Source organism: Jaculus jaculus, chromosome X (genome assembly GCF_020740685.1).
Source record: "Jaculus jaculus isolate mJacJac1 chromosome X, mJacJac1.mat.Y.cur, whole genome shotgun sequence".
In the NCBI taxonomy this organism is placed as follows: Eukaryota; Metazoa; Chordata; class Mammalia; order Rodentia; family Dipodidae; genus Jaculus; species Jaculus jaculus.
The window spans coordinates 18,230,102-18,243,038 of NC_059125.1; the positions used below are offsets into that span (position 1 = coordinate 18,230,102).

A 12,937-nucleotide genomic window follows, 5' to 3' on the forward strand; every position below is an offset into this window, starting at 1 on the left:
TGTACCTAACAGCACATCCAATGAAAGCATTCATTGAACTTGTTCAAAATATTGTAAATAAGTCAGTTACCATAAGGGTTATAAGTAATAGTCTAGAGGTAATTCGAAGTTATAATAAAGTGAAAACCGTGAGAGAGATTAAAAATGGAAGGAATATGTCATAGTTAGGTAACTTGTCAGTCTGGTAATGCCTTGAGTATAGACATAAATGATTGAGTCATAAACTATATTGGTTCAAATCCTGATAAACTATGACTCTCCACAACAAATGTCTGAGCGTGAAGTAAGTATAATTCTAACGTAAGTGTATCTAATGATGCATTTAGAAACACATATGTTTTAACATATTCACTGACTCAAATCATGAGTAGTGTACACTTGATTACTTGAATAACATTAAGCATGAAGATATTTATGAGTTCATAGGCATTTTATGTTAACCTTTCATTGATATTATAAGACCTCCACTTCTTTGATTGAAGGGTATTTTATTACTAATATCACTCAATTTCATTTAAAAATCTTTAATATAATAATCATCATAGAAAGAAAGGTACATTCCATAGACTATTTTTATTTAATGCAATGATTTGTGTCACATGTTGTTTTTTTTCTAATATTTTCAACTTGAAGCATTAAAATATTTAGAAGCCTGTACAGTGTTCCAAGTGTTAGAATTTGCGCTCAGATAATTTAGTGTCTCAATAATATAATGATACCAAATTTTTCACTTTTGCTTCTTTTCTTTCCTATAGTTTGCCCAATTAAGTCAAGAGGTGCTAAGTTTACTTCTGTTTTTCAGATGACATAGCTTTTCTATTTCAGGAAACATAACTTAAGTCATATAAAACAATTTGATTCTGGTTCAATACAGTGCTATTTTGATCTGAAGGTCAATCTACCAACAAGCAAGAACAGTTTCTCATTATTTCCTTTCACTACACCTAGCAGTCTTTACTGAAGTCTTTCAAGTAATGTCTGACCTCTGTTTTAATACTTCTCACAGATTTCACAGGCTGTCACCACCACTCAGCCATCACTAACACAGACAACTGTAATGGAAACGGTAACTATGGTGACCACAAGGGAGCAAATTCTGGTAAAGCATGCCCAAGAAGAACTTCCCCCACCACCTCCCCAAAAGAAGAGACAGATTATTGTGGATTCTGAAATTAGAAAAAGGTGAGAGAGTCTTACTCATGGCTTTATTCACAATTGAAGATTGATTGCTCAGCATGAAAACTCATTTGTTGCCACGTTGCCAGTGGTATTTTTATTTCCTAAAGCTTGTATATCTATAATGTCAATTAATGCAGTAAGAAACATAATAAGGTTTTTGTTTTTTTTTTTTTTTTTATTTTGATATAGGGTTTCTGTAGCTGAGGCAGACCTGGACTTCAGTATGTAACCTCAAACACATGGCAATTCTCCTACCTCTGCCTCCCAAGTGCTGGGATTAAAGGCATACGCTACCATGCCCAGCTATAAAATAAATTTTAATTTTGCCCATGAAATCAGTATCTCAACAAAATCTGAATGTTTCTTTCATGGAAAGTCTGTTTTCTGAACTAAAGGTAGAAGTGCATGTGATGATCAGCTACGGGCACATTTTAATCCTGAAAGTATTCTCAATCTCTCCCCTCTCTCTCTTCCTGATAAAGGGGCTCTGTTTAAGTCCTTAGTTTTACATTCAGTATCTTCCTTTGCATAATGAAAAGGACATTTTCATAGAGGCATACACCTCTATTACACATGATCCATCCTGCTAGTTTATGAGGACATAATATCTCAATCTGTCCGTCCTAAATCAGAAGTAATTACAAAACAGATTTCTGTTCTTTGATATTTATAAAGTCTTATCATGAAAGTGTTAGAATTTTTAACTGATCTTTTTGTGGATATTCTCAAGTACATATTGTAGATAAGTTAGGCATTATGCAAATCAGTGGGTGTATTAAAATGATGGCAATAAAATTTCATAATGGCAAAGCTAGCATGGAAATCATAAAATGGTATAATTTTCATTACATTGCTGTTATTATAATTTTAAAATTAAGAAAGAACATTGAAATATGCCTTATGTTTCTAAGTAGCATATGTTCAGGCATGCATGGAACACTTGACATTGGAATTTGCATATACCACAGTATAGAAGTGTGGGAAGAATGCATACTTAAAAATAACATGTCAGATGTTCAAAGCAAAAGGCAAGGAAACCTCACAAGTTTTTGAATGCATTATTTGGTACTTGCATATTAATTCTTGGTCTATTTCCAAATTTGAAAATTTCCAAATAAATCATTGAGCCACGTCTATATGAGAATGTTTTCTTCAATGACCAAATTGTTCAGTGCAAGGGTCCATGAAGTAAATATCTTCTGCAGGCCATATCTATCCTATAGCATGCATCTTTGTTTTTGTATAAAATCATGAACCAAATATTTTCACATTTTTGTTTTTGATTTAATTTAGTGTAAGATCCCAAAAATATTTATTATCTTTCCAACAAAATAAACACCATTTCAACTTTTTTTGTTATTGGATATATATTGTTGTTGTTGAGGTAAGGTCTTGCTCCAGTTCAGGATGACCTGGAATTCAATCTGGAATCGCAGGCTCTCCTCAGTCTCAAAGTGATCCTCCTATTTCTGCCAGTGCCGGGATAAAAGGCATGCGCCACCACACCCGGCTTGTTATTTTTATGAGAGAGCTGTACAGTCCAGGTTGGCCTGGAATGTTCCCTCCTCCTGCCTCAGCATCTCTGTAGGTTACAGGAGTGTGCCATTACACCTAGCTTGCTGGAACTTTTTATAGTGAAGAAACTTTGAGTCTTGGAACTTTGGAAAAATTCTACATTGTTTACGCTTAAGTACTGCGACATAGAAAATTCCTCAGAGGCAGGTTCTGGGCTGGACAGTATGGCTCCTCAGTGCGCGGAGGTCACGGGGGCTTCCTGTGCTTTCGCTGCCCGTGTACTGGGTGTCCTTGCCCTGGCGCCTGTAGCGCTCCTTCTTTCCTGGCACCACTCCCAGCTCTTCTCCAGGCCTCAGCCAGCAGTCCTATAGGAAGCCCCGCCTGGAAAGACCAGTGAACCCATGGCCATAGTGTCCTGCAAGGTGATGGCCTAGTACCCCTTATCCTTTTTGCATGTGTGTGTGCAGGGGGTGTACATGCCACGAGTACTCGTACGTTTATGGATGTGTGTGTGCATGTGTGTGTGTGTGTGTGTTTCCCAACTGGGCTAGACTACTAGCCAGCAAGCCCCCGGGGCTCCTCATTGAATGTAGGCTGCCACATGGCTGCTAAGCTCAGGCCTGATGTGGGCACAGCCGGTGATTTCCTGACAATTATCTAATTGCCCATGTTCCTTCGTTCCTTCATTGTCTATTCCCTTCTATAAGTTTCTACTGTAGACAGCTCTTCTTGGTGAGCCCAGACCAGAAGGGGAGTGAGGAGTACGGCACTCACGTGCAGGCAACACTGGGCACAGATGACATTGTGCAGGGTGTGGACACGCTGCCCAAGGGGCAATGCAGGCCAGGAGTAATGCAATAGCTTGGGATCACCCAAGGAAAGCGACTCACTACTGTTCAGTGCTGCTGCTTAGGGTCTGAGCATGCCTCGTAGAGGTCGGGCGGGGGGGCGGGGGGTAGCACTTACTTTTGTTTTTGTTTTTGTTATTTCAAGATAGGGTCTCATTCTAGCCCAGGCTGACCTGGAATTCATTATGGAGTCTCAGGGTGGCCTCCAACTCAAGGCAATCTTCCTATCTCTGCCTCCCAAGTGCTGGGATTAAAGGTGTGTGCCACCACACCCGGCCATCATTTACATTTTTAAATGACACAAATAATCAGAAGACTACTTTATGACTTAAAATTACATAAGGCTCAAATTTTAGTGTCTTTTAGCCAAGCTTCAGTGTAACACATTGTTGTTGACAACTTCACGTGATAATGAACGTCCAAATTAGTCACAGGTTATGTGAGAAAGAGGTTTATTTCAGTTTACTGATCCATGGGAAGTTCCATCAAATGGCAAAAAAAAAGCCACTAGGGGCCTAAGCTGAAAATTCAATTTATTATTTTTTGTAGGTTTTTTGTTGTTGTTGTTTTGTTTTGTTTTTGAGGTCTCATTCTAGCCCAGGCTGACCTAGAATTCATTATGTAATCTCAGGGTGACCTCAAGCTCATGGCAATTCTCCTACCTCTACCTCCTGAGTGCCAGGATTAAAGGCGTGAGCCACCACACCCAGCTCTCAATTTATTTTTTTTTTAATATTTGGTTATTTATTTGAAAGCGAGAGAAAGAAACAGAGGGAGAAAGAGAGAGAGCACACAAATGTGCACTCCAGGATCTCCAGCCACTGAAAACGAACTGTGCCACACATGTGCCACCTTGTGCATCTGGCTTACATGGGCAGTGGCAAATGAAACCTGGGTCATTTGGCTTTGATGGCAAGTACTTTAACCACTAAGGCATGTCTCCATCCCATGAAAACTCAATTTTAATAAAACAACTGAGTCTAGGGGAGACTTATATTCAAACTACATACATCCAAACTTATTCAAATATTTATCACCTATGGCTTCTTTCATATTACCTAGGCAGCAACTAAAAATATAAATAATTGTGCTGAAGAGATAGCTTAGTCATTAAGGCACTCACCTATGGAGCCTAAGAACCCAGATTCAATTACCCAGGACCCAGGTAAGCTAGATGCACAAGGTGGTACATGCATCTGGAATTTGTTTACAGTGTCTGGAGGCTCTGGTGTGCCCATTCTCTCCCTCTCTCAAATAAATAAATAAAGTTAAAAAAATAGTAATAATTGTATGTCCAAACAAGTCTATTTGGCACATCACTGGAAATACTGATTATCGATCCAGCCAAATGAATATTACACTATATTCACCTTTTATTTATTTATTTTTTCTAGGTAGGGTCTTGCTCTTGCCCAGGCTGACATGGTGTTCACTCTGTAGTCTCAGCATAGCCTCCAACTCACAGAGATCATTCTACCTCTGCCTACTGAGTGCTCAGAGTATAGGTGTGCATCCCCACACCTGGCTATATTCACTTTATAATTTTTTTGATAATTTAAAATCTTTAAAATTATTTTAGACAATTTCATATATGTATACCCTTTGTCTTCCACTCCCACTAAAATCCTACTACTTACCATTAGATCCCCAGCCTACTTCATGCCTTGTTTATAGTTTTGATCACAGATTTAAATTTGGATCACTTACAAAATCATGGAATGGGGGTTATTCACTGCAGAATTGAAAGTCCTTCAGAGGATACATCACTAAGGAGACCTCCAGTCTCCCAGTAATTTTCAGTTATCAGTTATGTACTATCGAAGGTGTAGGTCTCTTGTACTTCTTTTCATCTCTGATGAGATATTATCAGAGACAGTCATATATAAGAAGCCTCATCTACTATGAATCCATGATTGTCGATTTGTCTTATCTGTGAGATAAAATACATCTGTCTCATTTCCCATCTTCCTGATATTTTATTCTTTCAGCCCTCCTCATCCACAAATCAAACTACCCTCTAACTTCATCCACTTATAGACACTACCTTCTATATACTCTTATCATGTTCAAAGTTGAAATGTTAACATTCATTGACAGAGAAAAGGAAAAGCCTAATGGCTTAGGCCAACCAATGAAGCTCTTAATTTTGTTTTATTAACACTAATAGCTCATTGATTAATTTGTTTAATGTCACATTAAATAGCTGTCTGTAGGTGATGCTTAGAGGACATGTGATTAATGGGTACTGAAACAATCCAACAATTTTCAACAGTTATTATAGCAGGGTAAAATCTTGTTCCTTTACTTTTTTGATGTCTTTAGAAATAGGCTTATACACAAATCATGTCAATCTATATACAAACACACACACACACACACACACACACACACACACACACACATATATATATATATATATATATACACATAGAGAGAGAGAGAGAGAAAGAGAGAGAGAGAGGGAGGGAGGGAGGGAGAGGGATATATATACATACATACATACATATATATATATATATATATAATATATATGGTTTTGTTTTGGTTTTTATCAAGGTAGGTTCTTGCTCTAACCTAGGCTGACCGGGAATTCACTCTGTAGTTTCAGGGTGGCCTTGAACTCACAGCAATCTTCCTACCTCTGCCTCCCAAGTGCAGGGAATAAAGGTGTGCACCACCACACCTAGCTTTGTGTCAATCTGTTTTAAAAATGTTTTTTATACATCTTTTATTTACTTGAGAGGGAGAAAGAGGAAGAGAGAGACAGAGAATGGGCACGTCAGGCCTTCCAGCCACTGCAGGTAAACTCCAGATGCGTGCACTACCTTGTGCATCTGGTTTATGTGTGTCCCAAGGAATTGATTGAACCGAAGTCCTTTGACTTTGCAGGCAAGCACCTTAACCACTAAGCCATCTCTCCAGCCAAATTTTTAAAAAGACTTTTTAAATATATTTTATTTATTTGAGAGAGAGAAAGACGGAGAGAGAAAGAGAGAGGTCAATCTATTTTAAAAGATTGTTTTTCAAGGACTTTTGTTTTGAGACAATTTGCTTATCAAATAATGTTATGACTTCATTTGTTTGCAGGAAATAATGGTTAGTATTGAAAAGTTTTGTTACCTAAATTCTGTTTGTATCATAGGCTCTCAATAGTTACTATAATTGCCTAGGATGAGAGGTCCAACTGAGAATTAAAAAAAAAAAAACAAACAAACACACTATTTTTTCAACCCAAACACTTATTGGAGTTTTCATTATGTACTTAGAAATGATTCAGTGGTTTAATTATATAGAAATTATTCTTCCTGATAATTTTCTAAGATAGGTATGGCTGTTGTCACTATTATACACAACTACACAATGCTTATGCTAAAATTTCATGTCTGGTGGCCTGGATGTGGAATTTGCATTTCATAATAAAATGCCTCATAGTAAATATATGACTAAAGTGATATTTCGTAGTATGCCTAAATCTATCAAATTTACCTGTTGTCTCAGCATAATTATATTTAGCATTTATTTACACTCTCATGGGTGTACTGATTTGAACAGCATTTTTACATAGATAGGCTATATAAAATTCTGCAGTGCTAAATTTAGACTGAACAAAGAAGATGTATTTTGAGATAATTAAATTTGACAATTGACAGTGATTTACATGTTGGAATGTGATTAATCAGGCATCATGCAAATGTGACTGCAAGCTTTATGAGAGCTGTTATTATTTTCTTGTTTCAGATGCAAAACAGTAGCATTTAAGTGAATATTGGACTTTTATTCTATTAAATTATTTTTAAAAACTATAAGCTCATTTAGCATCTATGACTCGTTATATCTCATCCCAATATTACTTTTTAATTAACTAATATTCCTGTCTGCATAATTCCTGTGGGAATGTTCATAAATCTATGCTTTTGAAATTTTAACTTTGTTATCTTCATCATCACCATTCTTTGGTTCAAGTCTGGCTTTGAATGACTCCAAAGCCATAGCTCCATGTTTAAGCCTTCCTCCCCATATTTTAGCTTTATAAACTAATGTTCCATCGGTGTTTCTACTTGGACATCCAGCCATCACCTCAAATTTATTGTTATTGTCATCAGTTATATTGTACATGTATTTAATTATTATATTTCATTTCCTTTATATTCAAGAGTAGCAAATAGCCTTTGGAAATAAAATGATTCAGATTTGCAACTTTCCAATTTTAATTGCTAGTTTGTGACCTCAGGCAAATTGCTTAAGACTTATGAGTCAGATTCAGTATATAAATATTATCAAACATAAAGAAACAGTGAATATGGTGCCTAAAAAGTTTTAAATATTGTATAAATGCAATAAACATTATGCTAGTCTTCACATGTGTTAAAGTTGGTGGAGATAGAGGAATTAGTACAAGTGTTGGATGGTGTTGGAGTTATTGATATATATTTTCATTTTCAAAATAGAAATTAGTTTCTTATTTCTGCAGCTTTTTTATTCTCTTTTGGGTCTCTTTCTTTTAATTACTTTTTTATTCATTGTTGGATTTAATTATTAGGTAGCTGTTATTGTTTAACTAATATCTGATATTTCTAACTTCTGAATATATAAAATAAGCAATTTAATTTACTTTATTTAGGTTTCTCCTGAATTTCAATAAATCTTACTAAAATTAATATATTTGAAATGTTGCCTTTATTTTATGCCTCAAGAAGAAGGGACCAATAAATTAAATTATCATCAGAACACAGCCCAAACCAATTTGGGTGCTATTGATTTATTTTCAATCTCCCACCAATTTTATGACTAGCTTTCCCCAGTACATTACATTCCTTTTGCCTTAATGCTTTTCACATAAAAATTTATAATCACCAATCACAATAAAAAAAGCCTGTAATCATACTTGTGTTTACTTAAATTGTGTTATATTAAGCAATAAATAATAAAAATGTGTTGTTAGCAGAGTGAATGGTACAGTTTAAATATCTGAAATAACTATAATTTGGCTTTCCATTATTAATTAATAATTTGACCTAGTTATACATGGTAATATTCTTACTAATAAACACATGACCAGTTAAGTAAGCTTTAGCTATAATTTTCCCCATTAGCCTATCATAATTTATCCAAAGCAATTAAGAGTTTTAAATTCCAAGTTCAACCCATTGCAAAGTTGTTTCATAATTACCTAAGGACAGTTACTTGATTCTTTATACAGTTTCTATGTATGTTGTATTTAGAACTAACATTGTCCTCCTTATACTAAGATTTTAAAAAGGATCTTTGGTCACAATTTAATTAATTCTAAAACTAAATTATTCATACAGTTCATGACATTATTTTACATATAGTAATTATCAGAATATGGAATTCAGAGTTTGTTAAAAGTAGAGTTATTATCTGGTTAGTAGTCATTTATTCAGGAGATTAGTAACTAATCATGTACTAATTATATTAAAATAGTATCACAAAAGCTTTAATTTTTATTTCTGTATCAACCAGGTGAAATGAATGGAAAATTGAATATTTTTAAGTGAATATCATGTCAATGATCATATTCTCATGTAAAGTCTTAAAAATTCAGCATCTTGGACTTCAGCAACAATATAAAGACATTTAGAAATGCTTTGACTCACTTGGCCTATTTTTCTCATGCTAGGATAAGCAGAGTATGTATTTGCTTCCTTCTGTATTGTCTGTACACTTACCAAATTATCACAGGAATTCACTGAACCATATACCTTCATTATTATTTTATATTCAATTTTTCAGTTCCCTTAGGGATTTTTTCCTTAGGGATCTTTCTTAATTATTTTTATTACCTTGTAGCTATTGCTGTCATGATGGCAATATATACAATAACACTGGAAAGATTAAATATTAGATAACAACTATGCCATGTTATTATATTCATGCCTTAAGCAGTATTATTTTAGCTTGGTTTTCCAACTGAATCTGAAAAACAAGCATTAAACATATGAGAAATCTAATTAAATGGCAAATGTGTCTATGAGCTGTAAGTTACTAACCATGCTTTCAAGAATAGAATGATATGAGTTTTTGACACATGTTAGTAAGCCAGAGAGCATGTGGACTAGGAATGTTCAAAGTACAGTGCATGAAACAGCAATCACTTGTTAGCCCTAAATGCAGATTTGATGTCCCTCTTCAAACCTGCTGAATCAAGTACTGCTGGTGGCCCAAGATGCTTTGGATTGTAATCATTTTCACTTCTATTTTATTTTATTCTGTGTGTATAATGATGATGTGCTCATGTGTATGGGTATATGACTATCACAACATACATGTAAAGGACATAAAGGACAATAGTAGGGTATTGGTCTTCTCTTTCCACTTGTTTGAGTCAGGATCCCTCTTGTTTGCTGCTTAGAAGATCAAGCTTTCTATCCTTTGAGCTTTGGAACTCTTCACTCTGTGCCTCCCATGGCATTGTGTACCTTGGAATTGTAGGCCTTGGAATTATAGAAACTCTGAACCCTTATTTTCAAGGTTGTTTGGTATCTGAGCTCCAGTTTGATCTAAGTGTCTGAAACTATTGACCATCTCCTAAGGTCCAAGCCCCAGGATTTCTTACAAGCTCCCTAGGCCATTCTGATATACCATGAAGTCTGATGTTCCATCTCATGAACCATGATTCTCACATGTTAGCATGTATCAATCAGAATGACTTGGAGTGCTTGTGGGATAACAACCTTCTTCCTTAACCCCAGTTTTCAGTTCATCAAGGGTTGATTACTATAATTTTATTTTCTAACAAGTTCATAGTTGATGGCAGTACTGCTGGTTCAGGCCCTATAATTTGAAATTCAAACCATTCTACAGACTATGCACTTATTTACAACCTGACTTCTAATTATTTTTCCTTATACCAGATTGATGCCATGTACTCCAGGCTTGGTTGAGGGACACCGCTTTTCCATCTTGGAATTGTACTGCTTAATTCAGCAGTGACCTATACAGATGAACAGTTCACCCCTAGATGCAAGGCTTCCCTGGGCCAGAGTCTATCTTGTATTACTTGCTTGTTTTGCAGTCTTCTGTTTGCTTGGTGCCTAAAACATGCGATTTCAACAAGAGGAGAAGGTCCTGGTGTTCTATAGTCAATAACACACTACCTATTTCATAATAGCAAAAAAAGAGGGTTTTGAATGTTCTTCCTTCAAGGAAGTGATAAATCCCTACATGAATGTGTAAATCACCCTCATGTGCTCATTATGAAATGTATATACATATTCAAGAAGTACATTATTACTATGAACAGTTATTACATGTCAATTAACTTTTTTTAAGTATTTTTATTTATTTATTTATTTGAGAGCGACAGACACAGAGAGAAAGACAGATAGAGGGAGAGAGAGAGAGAATGGGCGTGCCAGGGCTTCCAGCCTCTGCAAACGAACTCCAGACCCGTGCGCCCCCTTGTGCATCTGGCTAACGTGGGACCTGGGGAACCGTGCCTCGAACCGGGGTCCTTAGGCTTCACAGGCAAGCGCTTAACGGCTAAGCCATCTCTCCAGCCCCATGTCAATTAACTTTTAAAGAAGAAATATATAATGGGAATTAGTTGTATGTCCCAGTATATATAGCTCTAGATGTTTAGCTACAGAAATAGATGACCTATGTTAGAATGTGGTCAGCATGCTATATTTCTAGAGCACTAACATGAAAATTTGTTACCAATGCAGTAAAACAATAATACTTATTAATTAAAATATTAAGAAGTATCATCGTTGAGTACATAGCTCATCTTAAATCTGAATATCTCTACTGCTTTACTGTTGATTATTTCATTCACTGCCTTATTCTCTACTCTCAACAAGGTCTCCAGGGAGCTCCTGCAGTGCCATTTCCAAAGGTCATCTTGACTTCTTATCCTTCTTGACCTTTGTGATTTGCTTGACAGTGATGATTAGTCCCTTCCAAAAATTTCCTTTTCCTCAATTTCTAGCACATTAGTTTATCATTGCTCTTTCTTTTCTCCTACTGGCTTTCTGACTATGTCTTATCAATCTACATGTCTCATTAAAGTAAGTGCACATAATGGTGAAATTTTCATTTCACTTTATTCTCATCAAACTTTATGCTCTTGTGCATTACTATAAATAATGTCATTATTAACTATCCAAATCTTGTAACTTAGAAATTAAGATTTCTGGCTATCCTTTTCTTGTGGGAGGGTAATCATGCATTATTTATATTTTATTTCTTGTTTTATTTAATTTTTATTGGGAAGTTTGATATCTGAACATACTGTAATTTGGTTGTGTTCCTTTCACTTTTTCCTCTTCTGTCCTCCCTTGCCTGCCCCCATTTCATTTAGGATCCTCAGTCCACTGTCAAGTGTTCTTTTGTAGGTTAGATTGCGTAAGTCACTCACATGATTATCTCAAAGATTTGTACAGCCTGGGCTTGTGAAAAAACCCTGCACAGCCATTCACAGTGACATTGATATCTGCAACATTATGAAATTCTTTCAAAGTATATTAGTTACATTTACATTCATTTATTCCTTTATCATCATCAATTCTGCTTTTCCTCCAGCTCATTCTCTAATTTTTTTTCTCCATGAAATTGTTACTTGATTTGTCTCCTGCTAGTTTCACTTTTATAACTACACTCTTCCTGTCTCCCAGGAGAATATCTTAAAATACATTTTGAATTAGACCTTTCATTTACCTGTAACTCCTGATAAGCACATCACAGAAATTCCTGTAGAATCTTTAGCTGCCCTAATTTCCAGCTGCATCCCTTTCTCCTTTTCCAAGTGTGTATATACTACTCACAACAGTGCTGCTCAAAATAGTGTAAAAGGAGTTTACTACTGGTCATGATGAGATGAAGAGTTTCAAGCAGAATATAAGTCAATATGCTTCCTTTGTTAAGAACATCTGGAAATTAAGAAAAAATCTGATGAAAAAGCAGGCTTGGTGACTGACTTGATTAATTCTCTCATAAAAACACTTATCCTTTCACAAAGTACTAAATACAATTCACACACTGGCACAAAACTCATTTCCAGTAGCACTATATTATACTTCAAATTTAATTAACTACTCTTTGATCTTCCAATGCTCTATATTCTCTGAAGCTTCTGTTTCTTTATACCTACTGTCTTTCTATAAAATTTTTCTAAATAACGTTTTTCCCTACTCCCATATTCCTTGCCTCCAAATATGTTACCTTGTGTCTCTATAACCTCCTAGGCATTTTTCAGGGTTTTATTTTTTTCTTTAAAGCACTTACTAAATTGTATTTTGTAAGAGCTTTGTTTTTGCATATCTGTATTTTTTGTAATTTCCTTGAGGAAAGGAACCACTTTATTCATCACTACACTAGAGCACTTTACACAGAATTCAGCACATATTGCATACTAAGTAAATATTCATTAGATT

The 12,937-nt window shown here is 35.5% G+C and overlaps 1 protein-coding gene across 1 annotated transcript in view; it reads left to right on the forward strand.

Moving 5' to 3' along the window:
* Nucleotides 1-12,937, forward strand: part of Dmd (dystrophin) — a 2,157,654-nt gene that overhangs the window by 743,057 nt on the left and 1,401,660 nt on the right. Inside the window, exon 17 of the mRNA XM_045140973.1 lies at nucleotides 1,007-1,182. Coding sequence (XP_044996908.1) covers nucleotides 1,007-1,182 — 176 coding nt within the window. The remainder of the gene's footprint in view (nucleotides 1-1,006; nucleotides 1,183-12,937) is intronic.